Source organism: Pongo pygmaeus, chromosome 12 (genome assembly GCF_028885625.2).
Source record: "Pongo pygmaeus isolate AG05252 chromosome 12, NHGRI_mPonPyg2-v2.0_pri, whole genome shotgun sequence".
NCBI classification, from domain to species: domain Eukaryota; kingdom Metazoa; phylum Chordata; class Mammalia; order Primates; family Hominidae; genus Pongo; species Pongo pygmaeus.
Genome location: NC_072385.2, coordinates 24,489,009 through 24,510,642, shown reverse-complemented (window position 1 = coordinate 24,510,642; position 21,634 = coordinate 24,489,009). Strand labels below are relative to the sequence as shown.

At 42.2% G+C, this 21,634-nt stretch overlaps 1 protein-coding gene across 1 annotated transcript in view; it reads right to left on the bottom strand.

Moving 5' to 3' along the window:
* Positions 1–1,516: 1,516 nt before the first annotated feature.
* The window catches only part of LOC134737835 (GRIP and coiled-coil domain-containing protein 2-like), an 86,831-nt gene continuing 66,713 nt past the window's right edge, over positions 1,517–21,634 (bottom strand). The window contains exon 11 of the mRNA XM_063649041.1: positions 1,517–1,701. Coding sequence (XP_063505111.1) covers positions 1,650–1,701 — 52 coding nt within the window. The 3' untranslated portion in view covers positions 1,517–1,649. The remainder of the gene's footprint in view (positions 1,702–21,634) is intronic.

Genomic DNA, 21,634 nt, shown 5'->3' with positions numbered 1-21,634 from the left:
GATGGGGTTTCATCATGTTGGCCAGCCTTGTCACAAACTCCTGACCACAAGCGATCTGCCTGCCTCGGCCTCCCAAAGTGCTGGGATTACAGGCATGAGCCACCACGCCCGGCCATTTTTAGTAGAATTTTATCCCAGAAGCTCTGTGATCCTGTCCATTGTAACCCTGTTTTTAAGTTTTCAGGGTTCCTTTCTTTTCTCCATTTAATTTCTTCTTCTCCTTTTTCTTCTTTTTTTACCCCCTCCCCCCGCAGAGTCTTGCTGTTGTCGAGGCTGCAGTTCAGTGGCACGATCATGGCTCACTGTAGCCTCAACCTCCCAGGCTCAAGAGATCCTCCCACTTCAGCCTCTCGAGAAGCTGGGACTACAGGTGCATGCCACCATGCCTGGCTAATTTTTTATTTTTTGTTGAGATAGGGTTTCGCCAGGTTGCCCAGGCTGGTCTCAAACTTCTGGGCTCAAGCAAACTGTCTGCCTTGGCCTTCCAAAGTGTCGGAATTAGAGCTGTGAGCCACCACGCCCAGCCCATTTAATTTATTTGTTCAGCAAACACTTTGTTGAGAATTGATTCTTGTCTAGCACCATGCCCTTTTCTTTTCCCACTGTTTTATTTCTGTTTAGCTCAATTATCAACTACCAAGGCAGCAGAATCATAAAATTCAAGAGCTCCCTCAACTGCACAAAAGTCCACTCTTTTCAACTGTAAGACATTCTTCCCTCTGCAGTTTTTTGTAATATGAAGGATTTTAATTAGCAAAAAGTTTTATAAGACTTTATCAAATAACAAATACTTAATTTTTTTTTCTTTTTTTTTTTTTTGAGACGGAGTCTTGCCACCATACTTGGCCTATTTACAGGCATCCTGTTTAAGAAATGTTTCAGGCCGGGCGCGGTGGCTCACGCCTGTAATCCCAGCACTTTGGGAGGCCGAGGCGGGCGGATCACAAGGTCAGGAAATCGAGACCATCCTGGCTAACACGGTGAAACCTCGTCTCTAATAAAAATACAAAAAATTAGCCAGGCGTGGTGGCAGGCGCCTGTAGTCTCAGCTACTCTGGAGGCTGAGGCAGGAGAATGGCGTGAACTCAGGAGGTGGAGCTTGCAGTGAGCCGAGATTGCACCACCGCACTCCAGCCTGGGGGGACAGAACGCAAGACTCCGTCTCAAAAATAAATAGAAGAGAGACGTTTCAGGCCAGGCGAGGTGGCTCATGCCTATAATCCCTGCCTTTGGGAGGCTAAGGCAGGAGGATCACTTGAGCCCAGGAGTTTGAGACCAGCCTGCGCAACATGGCAAAACCCTGTGTCTTCAAAAAAATACAAAAATTAGCCAGGCATGAGTGCATGCCTATGGTCCCAGCTACTTGGGAGGCTGAGGTGGGAGGATCACTTGAGCCCAGGGGGTTGAGGTTGCAGTGAGCCAAGATTGCCTCATTTCGCTCAAGCCTGGGTGCAGAGGGAGACTCTATCTCCAAAAACAAACAAACAAACAAACAAACAAAACAAAACAAAACCCACATTTCAGATGTTTATAATTCAGGTGATCGTATTCAGCTTAGAGGGAGAAGGCTTAATGTTAGTTGGGTACTAAGTGCAGACAGATGAAGTATCATTTCCGTTGTCCTCCCAACAGAGCAGATCCGTATCCCTCTAAATAAAATGGTTGAGAGAGAAGAGTCTTGAGTTTTGCTGCAGCAAAAAACTAGGAAAAAAAAAAAAAAAACTCAATTTGAGGCTCTAAGCAAGGAGCAGCAAAATGTTGAAAAGGTAATTAACATTTGTATTCCAAAGAGCAGCAGAGAGCAGGTTAGAACAGATGGTTTCAGAAGTCATAGAAATAACCTAGGACAGTTTGTAGGTGGAAGAAAGAGCTTACTCCACGTGAGTGACAAGGTACTGTAGTAAATAGTTCATTAGCGTTTTCTGTTGTCTTAACACTTGCTTTAACTGGGTAGTTTGGGCATTAATAAGGAGATGGCTCGCGTATTGTTATCGTGATGAATAACTTCTTCGAAAAAAAAGTAGTCGTAAATGTAATGAGTGGTGTATCCTTGCCTATCTGTTCACGGCATCTGGAAGTAAATCTAATCCCGGTCAGAAACTATCAATAAAACAGTGGCAGTTAGCTGCCAACAAGCCATAGAGCCGAAATCTAGCCCTACATGAAGTGCTGCAGAGTGAAAAATCTCACACACACAAAAAGTGGTGCTTGGTAAAAGGTAAGAGAACAAAATATAACAGGAAAAGACCCATGAGTTAAAGCCATAGTTATAGAAAATCTAGTAGAAGCACTTGCTTTCCAAAGGCTGAGCTCCAGACAGCAAATAATTCACTGATTTTGGAAACTTTCCAAATAACAAAATGTTCTGTTTCAGAAGTGTCTTGAGCTTTTAGGAGATCAGAATAGAGAAAGGCTACAGTGCCCATTTAGGTCTCGCTTTGTGTTTATGCTGAATAAAAGTTCTCCACAGGAGAATACTGAGTCTCTAATAAGATAGGATGACATTAAGAGAAAACAATTTTATTTTTATTTTTTGAGATGGAGTCTCGTGTTTTTGCCCAGGCTGGAGTGCAATGGCATGATCTTGGCTCACTGCAAGCTCCGCCTCCTGGGTTCAAGCAATTCTCCTGCCTCAGCCTCCAGAGTAGCTGGGACTACAGAGGCCCACCACCACACGCAGCTAATTTTTTGTATTTTTAGTAGAGATGGGGTTTCGCCATGTTGGCCAGGCTGGTCTCGAACTCCTAAACTCAGTTGATCCTCCTGCCTTTAATTTTTTGTACGTTTAGTAGAGACAGGGTTTCACCATGTTGGCCAGGTTGGTCTCGAACTCCTGACCTCAAGTGATCCATCGCCTTGACCTCCCAAAGTGCTGGGATTACAGGCATGAGCCATCATGCCGGGCCAAGAAAACAATCTTTATTCCCATTTAAGAGAGCTATCTAAGTGTGTTTAATCTTTATTTCAAGTTAAGTGCTTAGAGTTGGTTGTTTTCTATACAAGCAATTATCTTACCCTAAACGCTTTCCTTCACTGTGTGCATGTATGTGTATTTATAGAGACAAGGTCTCACTCTGGCACCCAGGCTATAGTGCAGTGGCACAATCATAGCTCACTGCAGCCTCGACCTCCTGGGCTCAAGCAATCCTCCCAGCTCAGCCTCCTGGGTAGCAGAGACTACAGATGTGTGCCACCAAGCCCAGCTAATTTTTAATTTTCTTTTGTAGAGCCAGGGTCTTGTTATGTCACCCAAGGTGGCCTTGGACTTCTGAGCTCAAGCTTCCACCTGCCTTGGGCTCCTAAAGTGCTGGGATTACAGGTGTGAGCCACCATGCCTGACCCACATTCTTTATTTACAAAGAGATTTATAAAAGTTAGTAATAAGACATGGATTGAAGAATTTGAAAACCTAGGAGACATTTATCAAGAAAATTCCCCAGGATTACAGTAACTAAAGTGCAGTTAAGGCGAAACAGTTCTCAAGTTGTTTATCACCACCCACTAGGATCCAATCCCTTTTTTTAAACTTGCCAAACCATTTGACAATGTACAGATGCTATTTTATTTATAAATTTGGTTATTCTACGGGTTGTTAAATTTGATTTGCAACATAATCATAGTAGCAAAAAGTCATACTAGTTTTGTATTTGATAGAGAAATATTTTAATAATAATTATAACAGCATATGATAGTGCTTTACCAATAATACTGAAGACTTCTGTAAATTTTGGAAAAACAAACTGATCATGTTGAAAAATTAATGCAATTCAGGAAAGAGTGAAAAACCCAATATAGTGTTAATTGATCCTGACAATGACTTATTTTTGCAGTTTGCACAGAGCCCTTAAAAGGAGATATTTCTTGAAGGATGAATAGGGATTTGGCAACTGAAAGCAAGATAGCACGATGCTCTAGCAGAGGGTACGGTGCAGGCAGAGGCATGGCCATCAGGAGAGGCCCTGGCCTTTGGGAGAGGGGCTCCGGTGACCAGGGCATGCATTGTCTCTATCTCTGGGGGTGCTGGCTCATGCAGGCTTCACTGAGTCCTATGAGAAATGGAAGAATGGTATTCTATTATGAAAGAAGGGCTGGGCACGGTGGCTCACGCCTGTAATCAACACTTTGGGAGACTGAGGCAGGCGAATCATTTGAGGACAGGAGTTCGAGACCAGCCTGGCCAACATGGTGAAACCCCATCTTTACTAAAAATACAACAATTAGCCAGGCATGGTGGCACGTGACTGTAATCCCAGCTACTCAGGAGGCTGAGAAAGGAGAATCACTCAAACCCAGGAGGTGGAGGCTGCATTAAGCCAAGATCGCGCCACTGGGCAACAAAGCGAGACTCCATCAGAAAAGAAAGAAAGAAAAAGAAAGGAAGGAAGGAAGGAAAAAGAAAGAGAAATGTAATAATAATGATATATCCTAGAAGGAAAACAAAAAACAAAAAAGCCCCATGTGCTCATTAACTTCTGTCTGCCTCTGTAGATCCTCTTGCCCGTGTTCACCCTGCTCTGTGCCCTGGGAGGGCTCCCTTGTCTTTCAGTTTCCTGTTGGGCTGAACCAATGGGAGTGCCGCCAGGGGATCGGTGGTAGGAGTGGCTAGGGACCGGCTGCATGGGTTCCCTGTGGCCTCTACCAAATGCCACAGTCCCCTTCAGAAGGCCCTCTCCAGGCAAATCCCTATCTGGTACCCAATAACTATTCATTTCCCCTGCCTCTATAGGCCTAGGAATAACAGCTCCCTGCGGTTTACTGTACAACCAGAGTTGTGCACAACCAGAGTATACAATGCCAGGTAGTGTGTACTCTGCTAGGTCTTATGGATTTCCTTCAAATTTGTATTCAACATTGTAAATAATCCCTTTATTATTCTTTTATTATTATTATTTTTTGAGACAGGGTCTCTGTTACCTAGGCTGGAGCGCAATGGTGCCATCATATCACTGCAGCCTCAAATCCCTGGGCTCAAGTGATCCTCCTAGCCTCCTGAGTAGCTGGGACTAGAGGCGTGCACCACTACGCTTGGCTAACTTAAAAAAAATATTTTTTGCCGGGCATGGTGGCTCACGTCTGTAATCCTAGCACTTTGGGAGGCCGAGGTGGGTGGATCATGAGGTCAGGAGTTCAAGACCAGCCTGGCCAACATGGTGAAACCTTGTCTCTACTAAAAATACAAAAATTAGCTAGGTGTGGTGGCAGGCACCTGTAATCCCAGCTACTCAGGGGATTGGGGCAGGAGAATCACTTGAACCTAGGAGGCGGAGGTTGCAGTGAGCCAAGATCACGCCATTGCACTCCAGCTTGGATGACAGAGCAAGACTCGGTCTAAAAAAAAAAAATTGGGGGCCAAGCGCGGTGGCTCATGCCTGTAATCCCAGCACTTTGGGAGGCCGAGACGGGCAGATCACCTGAGGTCAGGAGATTGAGACTAGCCTGGCCAACACAGTGAAACCCTGTCTCTACTAAAAATACAAAAAAATTTAGCTGGGCTTGGTGGCAGGCGCCCATAGTCCCAGCTATTCGGGAGGCTGAGGCAGGAAAATGGCGTGAACCGGGGAGGCAGAGCTTGTAGTGAGCCAAGATCATGCCACTGCACTCCAGCCTGGGTGACAGAGTGAGACTCTGTCTCAAAAAAAAAAGATATTCAAATATTCAAATCACAATAGAAAGTCTTGCTTTTGTGCTAAGGATATTGGCAATGCAGTTCAAGGTTGAAAAGAACATTATTGGTTCAATTCAAATGGGCAGATTAAAAAAGTAATTAAAAAAAGAATATTATTGGAAGGAATATGGATTGTATTCAAGAGATTCAGAATATTACATAGAAGTTTCATGTATGCTTCCTTGTACTGATAATTCAGAATCCTAGGAACAGAGGGCTTGTAAGGAAAACATAGAAAATGCACTTCATCACTGGTGGGGCACAGTGGCTCACGTCTCTAATCCCAGCACTTTGGGAGGCTAAGGCAGGTGGATCACTTGAGGTCAGGAGTTCAAGACCAGCCTGGCCAACATGGTAAAACCTCATCTCTACTAAAATATAAAAATTAGCTGGGCATGGTGGTGGGTGTCCATAATCCCAGCTACTCAGGAGGCTGAGGCAGGAGAATCACTTGAACCTAGGAGGCGGAGTTAGCCAGGATCGTATCACTGCACTCCAGCCTAGGTGACAGAGCAAGACTCCATCTCAAAAAAAAAAAAAAAAAAAAAAAAGATCTGCTTTGGTGTCTGCCACAGGCAGACGCCGTGATTTGCTTACTCAGTACCCATTACTACTTTTTCTTCCTTGCTAACTCAACTCAAATTTGTTGGGACACCAATATTTCAGCCCTAGGCTATAGACCATCCTATACCTAGTCTAATCATTACAAATCAATGTTTTCTACTACTGTAATCTCCCTAAATCTAGGGATGCCCATATGCCCATATTTAGCCAATGACACCTAAATGAAAGTCTACAGGTGTGGTTTAGAGCGAGGTCTCTCAGCCTTGGCACCACTGACATTTTGGGGCAGATAATTCTCTGTTGTGAGGGGTTTTTCTGGGGATTGTTGAATGTTTATATCATCCCTGGACCCTACCCACTAGACGACAATAGCACCCCCTTAGTTATGACAACCACAAATATCTCCAAACATTGTAAAGTGTTGCCTGGAAAGTAAAATTGTCCCCAGTTGAGAACTACTGTTTCAGAGGAAAGATCTTGCCTTGCTGATTAAAGGGAACTAATGTACCTGGTACCTCCTTCTCTCCCCTTTTTCCTGCCTTGAACAGGATGTGAGGATTGCAGCTGCAGTAACCATTCTGCAACTGTAAGGAAACAGTCAAAAGTTTCTCCTTGAAACCGCTGCTACTTAGCAGCGATCACCTATCCTTTGATGTCTTATTATGTGAGGGGGGAAATGCTCTTTATAGTTAATGTCACTATAGCAAAACTTTCTGAACTTTGAACCAAACACATCCTGTCTTAGTTTGTGTTGCTGTAACAGAATACCAGAGACTGGGTGATTTATAAAGAAAAGAGGCTTATTTAGCTCATGGTCCTACAGGCTGAGAAGTTCAAGGGTATGGCCCTGACTTCAGACAAGGGCTTTTGGGCTGCATCATAACATGGTGGAAGGTCAAAGAGGAACAGATTCATGCAATGGGCTGAACACAAAGGATGCCTGTACTTTATAACAACATGCCATCATGGGAACAAACCCATTTCTGCAAGAACTGATCAAGTTTCATGAGAGTGAGAACTCACTACCGTGAGAACAGCACCAAGCCACTCACAAAAACAGATCACCCATGAAACAAATGCCTCCCATTAGGTTCCGCCTCTTAAAGTTTCCACCTCCCAATGTTGTTACATCAGCAATTAAGTTTTTGTTTTTGTTTTTTCAGACAAGTTCTCACTATGTTGTCCAGGCTGGACTCAAACTCCTGGGCTCAAGCAATCCTCCTGCCTCAGCATCCTTAGGAGCTGGGGCTACGGCAGTTAAATTTTAACATGAGTTCCTATGGGGACAAATCATATCCAAACGATAGCACATTGTGCTCAAGATATTGGCTATGCAGTTCATGGCTTAAAAAACATTATGGGAACGAGTAGAGACAGTGCATATAATAAAGTATGTATAGTGAAGCAGTACAATTGTATTTCTATTTAAATTGAAATTAAAACATTTATAATGGGCCAGGCAAGGTGGCTCATGCCTGTAATCCCAGCATTTGGGAGGCCGAGTTGGGCAGATCGCCTGAGCTCAGGAGTTCGAGACCACCCTGGGCAACATGGTGAAACCCTGTCTCTACCAAAATACAAAAAAATTAGCCAGGCGTGGTGGTGTGCACCTGTAGTCCCAGCTACTCAGGAAGCTGAGGCATGAGAATAGCTTATGCCCGGGAGGCAGAGGTTGCAGTGAGCAGAGATCCCACCACTGCACTCTAGCTTGGGCTACAGAGTGAGACTCCATCTCGGAAAAAAAAAATGACTTAGAAAAATATTTAATACTTACAAAATGTGTACATTGAAAACAGGAAGGCCGGGCATGGTGGCTCACACCGTGGATCACCTGAGGTCAGGAGTACAAGACAAGCCTGGCCAACATGGTGAAACCCCGTCTCTACTGAAAATACAAAATTAGCTGGGTGTGGTGGCACATGCCTGTAATCCCAGCTACTTGGGAGGCTGAGGCATGAGAATCGCTTGAACCTGGGAGGCAGAGGTTGCAGTGAGCTGAGATGGCGCCATTGCACTCTAGCCTGGGCAACAAGAGCGAAACTCCATCTCAAAAAAAGAAAAAAAAGAAAAAAAGGAAACAGCAAATCATTGCTGAGAGAAAAGACCCCCATAAATGCAGAGATAAATCATGAGTTCCATAGTGTTGAGATGTTCGCTCTCCTCAAATTGATCTATAGATGTAATGCAATCCCAATAAAAATCTCAGTAGTCTTTATTTTTAGAAATTGGCAGGCTGATTCTGAAATTTTATAGAAATGCAAAGGAGCTAGAATAACCAGAATATGTTTTAAACAATAATGTGGAAAACTTATGCTACCTCATTTCAGATCTACTATTAGGCAATCAAGGCAATGTGGCATCGATGTGAAGATAGACATATAAATTAATAGAACATAATAGAGTCCAGATACATACATACACACACACACATATATATGGTTAATTGATTTTGATAAGTATACCAAGCTAATTCAATGTATCTGGTTGGTCCAAAGGTAATTCTGGTTTTTGTGATTACTTAATAGTAATGAAAAGTAATGGCAAAATCCACAATTACCTTTGCACCAACCTGATAGAATGCATAGTCTTTTCAGCAAGTGGTGCTGGAACAACTGGATATACCTATGGAAAATAAAAAAATACCATTGAACTTCTAGTCTCCTATTTGGCATGTAAGGAGATTAAAAGTGACCACTCCGTCTTAAGTAAAAAGCTGACCAAGTGGAAAAATCAACAATTCTTAGATTCATGAGAGAGGTTACAGGGCAAACAGGTGACCCTGTTTGGAGAGACAGATGGACACAGAGAATCACAATTTACTGGGGTAAAAACCTGCATGGGAACCAGTGCTGGGGTAGGAAAACCTAAACTATAATTGACAAATTGCTGGAGGCTCAGTGTGGACAAGTCTGAGTTAAAACTGCAGGGACACCCAGTCACTGGTGATGGGGGGCACACTTTCGTGAGTTCAGTTCTACCAGGCTCTCATACTCAACACTAGAGAAAAATCTCCTTGTGTTTCTGGCAAGGGGAGAAGGAAAGAAACTATTCTGAAATACATGAGAACCATTCTGTTCCTACACAAATATTTATTTATTTAAGACGGAGTTCCACTCTGTCACCCAGGCTGGAGTGCAGTGGTGTGATCTCGGCTCACTGCAACTTCTGTCTCCTGGGTTCAAGTGATTCTCCTGCCTCAGCCTCCCAAGTAGCTGGGATTACAGGCACACACCACCACGTCTGATTTTTGTAGAGATGGGGTTTCACCATGTTGGCCATGCTGGTCTTGAACTCCCGACCACAAGTAATCCGCCCACCTCGGCCTCCCAAAATGCTGGGATTGCAGGCAAGAACCATCACACCCAGCCGCCATTCTGTTCTTCTTAACATCGCCTGCCGTCAGGGGAAACCATTTTACCAGAGCCTAACCTTCTTGGGTTCTGAGAGCCTAACTAACCTTGGGAAGAGAAACACCCAACTCCAGCCCACTCCAATCATCCTGTCCCACCTAAGGAGGGAAGGTGCTGAAGTATTTGTGAAGTTCACTTTGGGGCACAGGCTCACCAAAGGACTGAAACCTAATCATAGGTCTATAGAATGCTTCTCCTCTCTCCACACCTTACCACCACAAAACTAAAGGCCTATTTACCATCAGTCATTTTACTCAGTACAATACACCTGGCGATCAAGAAAAAATTACAAGCCATACTAAAAGAAAACAGTTTGAAGAGACAGAACAAGCATCAGAACTAGACTAGGCAGAGATGTTGGAATTATCAGATTAGGAATTTCAAACAACTAGGATTCATATGCTAAGGGATCTAACTGGTAAAGTAGACAGCATACAAGAACAGATGAACAATGTAAGCAGAGAGATGGAAAGTATAAGAAAACAAAAACAAAAAGAAAATCTAGAGATCAAAAGCACTGTAACAGAAATTAGGAATAAATTTGATGGGCTTACTAGCAGGCTGGACACACCTGACAAAAGAATCTCTGAGCTTGAAAACATCCCAGTAGAAATCTGAAACTGAAAACAAAAAGAGACTGAAAAACAAAACAAAACACGGAATATTCAAGAACTGTGAGAAAACCACAAAAGGTATAACATATACGTAATGGTAATACCAGAAGGAGAAGAAATAGAGCTAGGAACAGAAGAAATATTTAAAACAATAATGACTGAGAATTTCCCCCAAATTAATGTCAGATACCAAACCACAGATCCAGGAAGCACAGAGAACAGCAAGCAGGATGAATACCAAAACAAAACAAAATGAAAAATACCTTGGCATACCATATTTAAATTTCAGAAAATTCAAAGATGGGCCAGGCAGAGTGGCTCATGCCTGTAATCCCAGCACTTTGGGGACGCCGAGGTGGGTGTATCACCTGAGGTTAGGAGTTTGAAACCAGCCTGGCCAACATGGTGAAACCCCATCTCTACTAAAAATACAAAAATTAGCCAGGCGTGGTGGCTCACGCTTGTAATCCCAGCTATTCGGGAGGCTGAGGTACAAGAATAACTTGAACCCGGGAGGCAGAGGTTGCAGTGAGCCGAGATCGTCCCACTGCACTCCAACCTAAGCAACAGAGCAAGACTCCATCTAAAATAAAAGGAAAAAAAAAGTAAATGGATGGAAAAAGATGTACCATGCTAACATCAATCAAAAGAAAACAGGAGTCGCTATATTAGTTTCAGAGAAAGCAGACATCACAGCAAGGAAAGTTTTCAGGGATAAAGAAGGACACTACATAATGATAAAGGGGACAATTCTCCAAGAAGACATAACCATCTTTAACATACTTGCACATAACGAGAGTCAAACTACATGAAGTAAAACTAATAGAACTGCAAGGAAAAGTGATTAATCCATTATTATAGTTGGAGACTTTAACACCAATCTATCAGAAATAGGTTCAGCAAGCAGAAAATCAGTAAGGACATGGTTGAATTCAACAACACCATCAATTCACTGGACACAAGGGCAACTACTGACTACTTCATCCAGCAACAGCAGATTACACATTTTTCTCAAGTTCACATAAAACACTCACCAAGACAGACAGATTCTGGGCCATAAAACAGTATCTTAACAAAATTTTAAAAGCAGAAGTCATACAATGGCTGCTTTCTGACCACAATGAAATTAAACAAAAACTTAATAACAAAGATAGCTGGAAAAATCCCAAAATGCTTGGAAATTAACATATTTCTAAGTAACACGAGGGTCCGATAATTCTTCAAGACAAAATTTTAAAATATTTTGAACTAAATGAAAATGAAAACACAACTTATCAAAATGTGTGAGATGCAGTAAAAGTAGTGCTTAAAGAGAAATAAATAGCATTGAATGCATATATTAGAAAAGGAGAAAACTCTATAAGCATTTAGCTTGTATCTTAGGAAAGTAGAAAGAGCATTAATTAAAGAGTAAAATTAAATCCAAAGTAAGCAGAAGAAAAAAATAATTACAGCAGAAATCAAGGAAATGAAAAACAAGAAATCAATAGAGAAAATCAATGAAACCAAAAGCTAATGCTTTGAAAAGTTCAATAAGGCTGGGCGTGGTGGCTCACACCTATAATCCTAGCATTTTGGGAGGCTGAGGTGGGCAGATCACTTGAGGTCAGGAGTTTGAAACTAGCCTGGCCAACATGGTGAAACCTCGTCTCTACTAAAAATACAAAAATTAGCTGGGCATGGTGGCAGATGCCTGTAATATCAGCTACTCAGGAGGCTGAGGCAGGAGAATCACTTGAACCCAGGAGGCAGAGGTTGCAGTGAGCCAAGATCACATCATTGCACTCCAGCCTGGGTGACAGAGTGAGACTCCGTCTCAAAAAAAAAAAAAAAAAAAGAAGTTCAATAAAATCGATAAGCTTCTAGCCAAGTTAAGAAAAAAGAGAACACACATTATTAACGTCAAAAATGACATATTTCATGTATTTCATAGACATTAAAGGATAATAATGAATGCTATGAACAACTCTATGCCCATAAATTTGATAACCTTCATGCAATGGACCAACTCCTTAAAAGACACAATCTGCCAAAACTCATACAAGAAGAAATAGATAATCTAAATAGGCCTATATTTATTTTTAAAATTGAATCAATAGTTGGTAACTTTCCAAAACAGAAAGCACCAGGCTCAGATGGGTTTAGAGGTGAATTCAAGAAAACATTTAAAGTGGAAATTACACCGATTTTCTATAATCTCTTTCAGAAGATAGAAGCAAAGAGAATACTTCCCAATTCATTCTGAGGCCAGTATACCTTAATGCCAAAACTAGACAAAGACATTTATTTATGAGAAAACAACAGATCAATATCTCTCATGAACATAGATGCAAAAATCCTCAACAATGAGATGCTTGGTGGTCTGTGGTTCCGGAGCTTCCTCAGGACGTCAGTGGACTGGCTGAGGGGCAAGGTGAAAGTCAATTAAGAGACTATCCAGCGGCTCCTTGAGGAGAATGACCAACTGATCTGCTGTATTGTGGAGTATCAGAACAAGAGCCAGGCGAATGATTGTGTCCAGTGCCAGCTTGTGTTACATAGAAATCTCATTTATTTGGCTACCATCGCAGATGCCAGCCCAACCAGTACTTCAAAAGCAATGGAATAATCTTTCAAAAGCAATGGAATAATCTTCCAGTTGGCTGTTGTGAGTAGTAATTGAATGTAATCCATCTCTTACAAAATGGAGACAGGATCTTTACCAACTCAACTGCTTAAAACATGAATGACACTTCTCTGGCTCTTTTTAAAAATGTGAAAACGTGGGCAGGGCGTGGTGGCTCACACCTGTAATCCCAGCACTTTGGGAGACTGAGGTGGGTGGATCATGAGACCATCGTGGCCAACATGGTGAAACTCTGTCTCTACTAAAAATACAAAAAATTAGCCGGGTGTGGTGGTGGGCGCCTATAGTCCCAGCTACTCAGGAGGCTGAGGCAGGAGAATGGCGTGAAGCCAGGAGGCGGAGCTTGCAGTGAGTTGAGATCGCGCCACTGCACTCCAGCCTAGGCGACAGAGTGAGACTCTGTCTCGAAAAAAAAAAAAAAGAAATGAAAATGTGAAGAAAGCTACCAATTAACTGTATTCTCAATGTAAATATTTTTAAAATAATTAAGCAAATCCCTCAATAAGTTGAGACCAGATGTCCTCTTTCCTGAACTTGGAGCATATTTGGATAACTAAGACATCACTGGCATGTTCAAGCCTACTTTTTAGTTTCAACCTGAAGAGGAAACTGAGTAGGTGTTGGGCAGGAATTGGTGAGACTCCTTGACTTGAGACCTTGCTAAATGGACATGTATCTGCGTGCTCCTTCCTAACAGTTGTAAATGTGGTCCCCCTGACTGCGGTTTTCAGATTGCTTTGAAATAAAGCTTAATTTTCTACAAAAGACAAAAACAATCCTCAATAAAATATTAGCAACTTGAATGCAAAATGTATTAAAAAAATTATACACTGCAAGCAAATGGAATTTATCCCAGGTATGCAACACTGGTTCAATATTTGAGAATCAATGTAATCCATCACATCAACACGCAAAAGAAGAAAAATCACGGCTGGGCACGGTGGCTCACTCCTGTAATCCCAGCACCCTGGGAGGCTGAGGCGGGCAGATCACAAGGTCAGGAGTTCAAGACCAGCCTGGCTAACATGGCAAAACCCCGTCTCTACTAAAAAATACAAAAATTAGCTGGGCATGGTGGTGCGCACCTGTAGTCCCAGCTACTCAGGAGGCTGAGGCAGGAGAATCATTCGAACCCAGGAGGTGGAGGTTGCAGTGAACCGAGATCATGCCACTATACTCCAGCCTAGGCAACAGAGCAAGACTCTGTCTCAAAAAAAAAAAAAAAAAGAAAAGAAAAGAAAAGAAAAATCGATCAATAGATGCAGAAAAACCACTTGACAAAATCTAACAGAAATTAATGAAGTTCTTTATCAACTTGATAAAGAACATCTACAAAAATCCTACAGCTAACTTCATACTTAGAGGTATGAAACTAGAAGCTTTCCTGCTAAGATCAGGAACAAGGAATGGAAGTCTCCTCTGACTACTCCTTTTTCAATACTCTAGTGGAAGTCCTAGCTAATGCAAAAAGACAAGACTTAGGTAATAAAAAAAATACCGATCGAGAAGAAAGAAATAAAACTGTTTTTGTTCACAGATGACACAATTATCCATGTAGAAAATCCAATAGCATCGACCAAATAACTGGAACTAATAAGTAATTCTACAAAGTTTGCAGGATACAATGTTAATATACAAAAGTCCATTGTTTTTCTATTACCAGCAATAAACAAGAGAAATTTGTTTTGATGTTGCTGTTGCTCTTGTTGTTGTTTGAGACTGAGTTTTGCTCTTGTCTCCCGGGCTGGAGTGCAGTGGCGCAATCTCAGCTCACTGCAACCTCCACCTCCTGGGTTCAAGCGATTCTCCTGCCTGAGCCTGCCGAGTAGCTGGCATTATAGGCACCCGCCACTACGGCCAGCTAATTTTTGTATTTTCAGTACAGACAGGGTTTCATCATATTGGCCAGGCTGGTCTCAAACTCCTGACCTCAGGTGATCCACTCACCTCAGCCTCCCAAAGTGTGGGGATTACAGGCGTGAGCCACCGTGCCCAGGTTTTTTTTTGAAATTTGAAATTAAAACATATTATGTAGTACCATTTACATTAGCACCCCCAAAAGTAAAATACTTAGGTACAAATCTAAGAAAACATGTACCAGTCTTATGTGAGGAAAACTACAAAACTCTCATGAAAGATACCAAAGAGAAACTAAATAAATGGAGAGATATTCCATATTTACCAACAGGAAGACTCAATATTGTCATGATGTTAGTTTTTTACAACTTGACTTAAAGAGTTAACTCAATCCCCCATCAAAATATCAGCAAGTTATTTTGTGAATATCAACAAACTGATTCTAATATTTATATAGCAAAGCAAAAGACCTACAACAGCCAACACAATATTGAAGGAGAGAACAAAGTTAGGAGGACTGACTCTCTCCAACTTCAAGACTTACTACAAAACTACAGTAATCAAGAATGTAGTGTTAAATTAGCCAGGCATGATGGTGCATGTCTGTAGTCCTGCTTGCTACTTGGGAGGCTGAGGTGGGAGGATCACCTGAGACCAGGAGGTCAAGTCTGCAGTGATCATGCCACTGCACTCCAGCCTGAGCAACGGAGTGAGCCCTTGTCTCTTAAAAAAAAATTAAAATTAAACAAATATTAAATAAAATGAAAAAGTAAAGATTGTGTGGTATTGACAAAATGATAGACAAATAGATCACTGGAACAAAGTAGAAAGCCCAGAAATAGACGCACATAAATAGAGTCAATTGATCTTTGGCAGAGGAGCAAAGGTGATACAATAGAACAAAGATAGTCTTTCCAACAAATGCTACTGGAATAACTAGACATCCACATCCAAAAAAAAAAAAAATGATTCTAGACACAGACTTTACACCCTTCACAAAAATTAACTCAAAAAGGATCATAGACCTGAATGTAAAATGCAAAACTATGCAACTCCTAGACAGTAACGTAGGAGAAAATCTGGATGACTGAGGCTTTTATGATGACTTTTAAAATACAACACCAAAGACATGATCCATGAAAATAAGAATTGATAAGCTGGGCTTCATTAAAATTAAAATTTTCTGCTCTGAAAAAGACATGCCAAGAGAAAGACAAGCCAAGCCACACACCAGGAGGAAATACTTGCAAAAGACTTATCTGATAAAAGACTGTTATTCAAAATACACAAAGAATGCTTAAAACTCAGCAATAAGAAAACAAACAGCCCAATTTAAAAATGGGCAAAAGACCTGAACAGATGCCTCACCAAAGAAGATACACAGATGGCAAATAAGCATATGAAAAGATGCTCCACATCACATGTCACCAGGGAAATGCAAATTAAAACAAAGAGATACCACTGCACACCTATTAGAATGACCAAACTTCAGAACACTGACAACACCAAATGCTGGTGAGGATGTGGAGTAATAGGAACTCTCATTCATTGCTGGTGGGAATGCAAAATGGTACAGCCAGTATGAAAGGCAGTTTGGCAGTTTCTTATAAAACTAAGCATTCTCTTACCATATGATGCAGCAATCACACCCCTTAGTATTTACCCAAGGGAGTTGAAAACTTATGTCTACACAAAAACTTGCACACAAATGTTTATAGCAGCTTTATTTTTAGTTGTCAAAACATGGAGGCAGTGAAGATGTCCTCAGTAGGTAAACGGATAAATAGACTGTGGTATATCCAGAGAGTGGAATATTATTCAGTGCTAACAAGAAAGGAGCTAGCTGGCCAGGCACAGTGACTCACGCCTGTAATTCCAACACTTTGGGAGGCCAGGGCAGGCAGATCACTTGAGGTCAGGAGTTTGTGACCAGCATGGCCAACATGGTAAAACCCCATCTCTACTAAATATACAAAAATTACCCAGGCATGGTGGTACACACCTGTAATCCCAGCTACCCGGGAGGCTGAGGCACAAGAATCACTTGAACCTGGGAGGTGGAGGTTGCAGTGAGCTGAGATCGCACCACTGCACTCCAGCCTGGGTGACAGAGTGAGACTCCATCTCAAAAAAAAAAAAAGAAACGAGCTATCAATCCATGAAAATATATGGAGGAAACGTAAATGCATATGAAGTGAAAGAAGGCAATTTGAAAAGGTCACATCCTATGTGATTTCATCTATATGACATTCTTGAAAAGGCAAACTCTTGAGACAGTAAATAGATCAGTGGTTTCCAGGAGGCAGAAGGAAGGGACGGATGAACAGGCAGACCAGAGGATTTTTAGGCCAATTCAACTGTTCTGTGCTATAATGGTGGATCCATGTCATTATATATTTGTCCAAACCCACAGGATGGGCAACACCAAGAGTGAGCCCTAATGTAATCCATGGATTTTGTGTCAATGTAGGTTGATCACGTGTGACAAATGTACCACTCTGGTTGATGCTGATAATGGGGGAAGCCATGCATGCCTGAGGGCAGAGGGTATATGTGATATATTTGTACCTTCCTCTCAGTTTTGCTGTGAATCTAGAACTACTCTTTTAAAAAGTGTAAAAAAGAAAAGAAAAAACAGGCCAGATGTGGTGGCTCACCCCTGTTATCCCAGCACTTTGGGAGGCCGGGGTGGGAGGATCACTTGAGCCCAGGAGTTCAAGACCAGCCTGGGCAACACAGCAAGACCCCATCTCTATATTATTTTTTAAAATAAAAAATAACATTCAAATTTAAAAAAGCAATAAAAAACAACTTCAACCATTTTCTTACACCATATACTAAATTAACTCGATCATAGACCTATGTATAAATGCTAAAACTATCAAATTTCCAGAAAAATCTTTCTCTCTCTCTTTTTAGACACAGGGTCGCCCAGGCTGGAGTGCAGAGGTAAGATCATACTCATAGTAGCCTCAAACTCCTGGGCTCAAATGATCCTCCTGCTTTAGCCTCCCAAGTTGCTGGGACTACAGGTGCACAGAAAATCTATTCTTGCTTGGAGTAGGCAAAGATTATTTAGATAGAACAAAAATATCAACCTACAAAAGAAAGGAATTGATAAATTGTACTTTATCAAAATTAAGATCTTCTGTTCCTTCAAGCCATTGAAAATAAAATGGCAACCACTGAGGAGAAAAAATATTAACATTTGCAACACATATATCTGACAAAGACCATGTTTCCAGAGTATATGAAGGACTCTTACACTCAATAATGAGAAGGCAAAAAAAAAAAAACCCTTTATTTGCTTTTGTTTTTTTGAGAAAGGGTCTTGCTCTATTGCCCAGGCTGGAGTGCAGTGGCACAGTCATAGCTAATTGCAGCCTCAAACTCCCAGCCTCAAGCGATCCTCCCACCTCACCCTCACAAAGTTTGGGATTAATGGTGTAAGCCCCTGTGTGTCTGGCCTCACCTAATTTAAACAAGGACAAAAGATTTCAACTGACTTTTTACAAAAGAAAAAATAGGAATGGCCAATAAGTCCATGGAACGATGCTCAAGTATCATTAGTCATCAGAGAAAAGTACATTAAAGCACAATGAAAACTGTACATACTCACCAGAATGGCTAAAACTAAAAGGACTGACCAAACCAAATGTTAGTCAGGATGTGAAGTAACAAAAACTCTCATAAATGGCTCGTCGGAATGTAAAAGATGGAACAAGCAATTTGGAAAACAACTCAGCAGTTTCTGATAAAGTTGAGAATATGAGCCGGGCGCGGTGGCTCACCGCTGTAATCCCAGCACTTTGGGAGGCCAAGGCAGGGGGATTACTTGAGGTCAGGAGTTCCCGATCAGCCTGGCCAACATGGTGAAATCCCATCTCTACTAAAAACACAAACATTAGCCAGGGAAAAACACAAAAAAATAGCCTGCACCTGTATTCCCAGTTACTCGGGAGGCTGGGGCAAGGGAGGCTGGGGCAAGAGAATCGCTTGAGCCTGGGAGGTAGAGGTTGGAGTGAGCCAAGATCACACCATTGCACTCCAGCCTCGGCAACAGAGCAAGAATCTGTTTAAAAAAAAAAAAAAAAAAAAAAAAGAGAATAAGCTTATAATATGATCCAGCAATTCCACTCCTAGGCATTTACCCAAGAACAATAAAAACACATGTTCACAGAGACTTTTACATGAATAGTCCTAGCAGCTTCATGTATAATAGCCAATAACTGTAAACAACTCACATATCTCCCGACTGGTGAATAGATACACAAATTGTGGTATAGACAATGGAATGCTACCCAACAACACAATGTAAAACGTTGATGCAGGCCCGGCACAGTGGCTCACCCCTGTAATCCCAGCACTTTGGAAGGCCGAGGAGGGAAGATCACGAGGGCAGGAGATCGAGACCATCCTGGCTAACATGGTGAAACCCGGTCTCTACTAAAAAAATACAAAAAATTAGCCAGGTGTGGTGGCTGGTGCCTGTAGTCCCAGCTACTCAGGAGGCTGAGGCAGGAGAAAGGTGTGAACTCAGGAGGCAGAGCTTGCAGTGAGCCGAGATCGAGCCACTGTACTCCAGCCTGGGCAACAGAGCGAGATTCTGTCTCAAAACAAACAAAAAAAAACTGATGCAAAAAACCACATAGAACAGTCTTAAAAATTTGCTGCATAAAAGCAGCAAGACACAAATGAGTACATACTATAGGATTACATTTAAAAGAAATTCTAGAAAAAGCCAAACTAATCTATAATATAGTTGCTGCCTGGGTTGTAGGGGAGTTGAGATTTTCTGCAAAAGGACATGAGAGAACTTTCTGGAGTAATAGAAATATTATTTCTTTTTTTTTTTAGCCCAAAAGTGAAAATATTGATTTTATTATCATTACTTTTTAGAGATGAGGTCTGACTGTGTTACCCAGGCTGGAATGCGGTGGCACCGTCATGGCTCACTGCAGCCTCAACGTCCCAGCCTCAAGCCATCCTATCACCTCAGCCTCCCAAGTAGCTGGGACTACAGCCACATGCCATAATGCCCAGTTAACTTTTTGTATTTTTTGTAGAGACAGGGTTTCACCATGTTGCCCAGGCTGGTCTTGAACTCCTGAACTCAGGCCATCTGCCCACCTGGCATGTGCCACACTGCATCTGGCCTGGAAATATTCTACATGTTGATTGTAAAGATGAATACACAAATGTACAAATGTATCAAAACTCAACTATTTGCACACTTTAATTGGGTTCATTTTCTTTGTAAGTTGATTTAAGGAAAGATCGGGTCTTGTCTTCCTTCTACTATATGGTTAGCTATGGAGAAAGCTCTACCCCTGAAGCAATGAGCTTAGGGAGTGGCTGTGATTGCCCAGCTCTGACTGTGATTAGATTTTATTAGGGTGAAATTGTAGGGAAATTGATCTGATTGTAGATCTAAGCTACATTTTTCCTTTTTTTTTTTTTTTTTTAGACTGACTCTTGCTCTGCTGCCCAGGCTGGAGTGCAGTGGTATAATCTCGGCTCATTGCAACCTCTGCCTCCCAGGTTCAAGCGATTCTCCTGCCTCAGCCTCCTGAGTAGCTGGGATTACAGGTGCCATGCCTGGGTAACTTTTGTATTTTTACAGGGGTTTCACCATGTTGGCCAGGCTGGTCTCGAACTCCTGGCCTCAAGAGATCCACCCACCTCGGCCTTCCAAAGTGCTGGGATTACAGGTGTGAGCCAGCGTGCCCAGCTAAGCTACACTTTTCATTATCAATAATAAAAGAGGTACCTTGAGAAGTACTATATAACTTGCTGATTCAGACATTTCTGTCCAGATCCCTCACTCTCCTCACCCATGCTAGAATGTAAGCTCCACAAGAGCAAGACTTTTCATTTACTTTTGTTCATAGCACATAGTACATGTCAAAAAGATATGACAGATGCCTGTCATCTTCTGTGTCTGTCTTCTCATTTCACCCTAAACTCAGAAGGGAAAGACGGCATTTATTTGTCTCCTAAAATTCCAACACTTTTTTTTTTGAGACGGATTCTCACTCTGTTGCCCAGGCTGGAGTGCAGTGGTGTGATCTCGGCTCACTGCCAGCTCCACCTCCTGGGTTCACGCCATTCTCCTGCCTCTGCCTCCCGAGTAGCTGGAACTACAGGCACCCGCCACCACGCCTGGCTAATTTTTCGTATTTTTAGTAGAGACGGAGTTTCACCGTGTTAGCCAGGATGGTCTCGATCTCCTGACCTCGTGATCCGCCCGCCTCAGCCTCCCAAAGTGCTGGGATTACAGGCATGAGCCACTGTGCCCGGCCAACACTCTCCTCTTACAGATAGTAACAACAGCCTACCAATAAACCATAAATCAGCCAACATCTACTGGGTACTTATTATGTGTCAGTTTTACACAATGTGTAAAGATGTGTATATACATTTTATTTTTCAATCCTCATAATGACCTAATGAAATGGGTACTATTGAGATTTCCATTTTGGAAATGACAAAACCGAGGCTCAGATAGGTTAAGTGACTCGCCCATGGTCACACAGTTAGTAGGTGGAGAACTAAATTTTGATTCCAAGTAAGCGAATCCCAAAATGATGGCCCTACACACTACTGCTTTCATTCTTCCCTGGCTCCAGGCCATTGTCCTCACAGCAGCCTGAGCAAGATTTATGTTTAAAATCAATATCTGGGGCTGGGCACAGTGGCTCACACCTATAATCCCAGCACTTGGGAGGCTGAGGCTGGCAGATCAGTTGAGGTCAGAAGTCTGAGATCAGCCTGGGCGACATGGTGAAATCACATCTCTCCTGAAAATATGAAAATTAGCCGGGTGTGGTGGCAGATGCCTGTAATCCCAGCTACTTGCGAGGCTGTGGCAGGAGAATTGCTGAATCCCAGGAGGTGG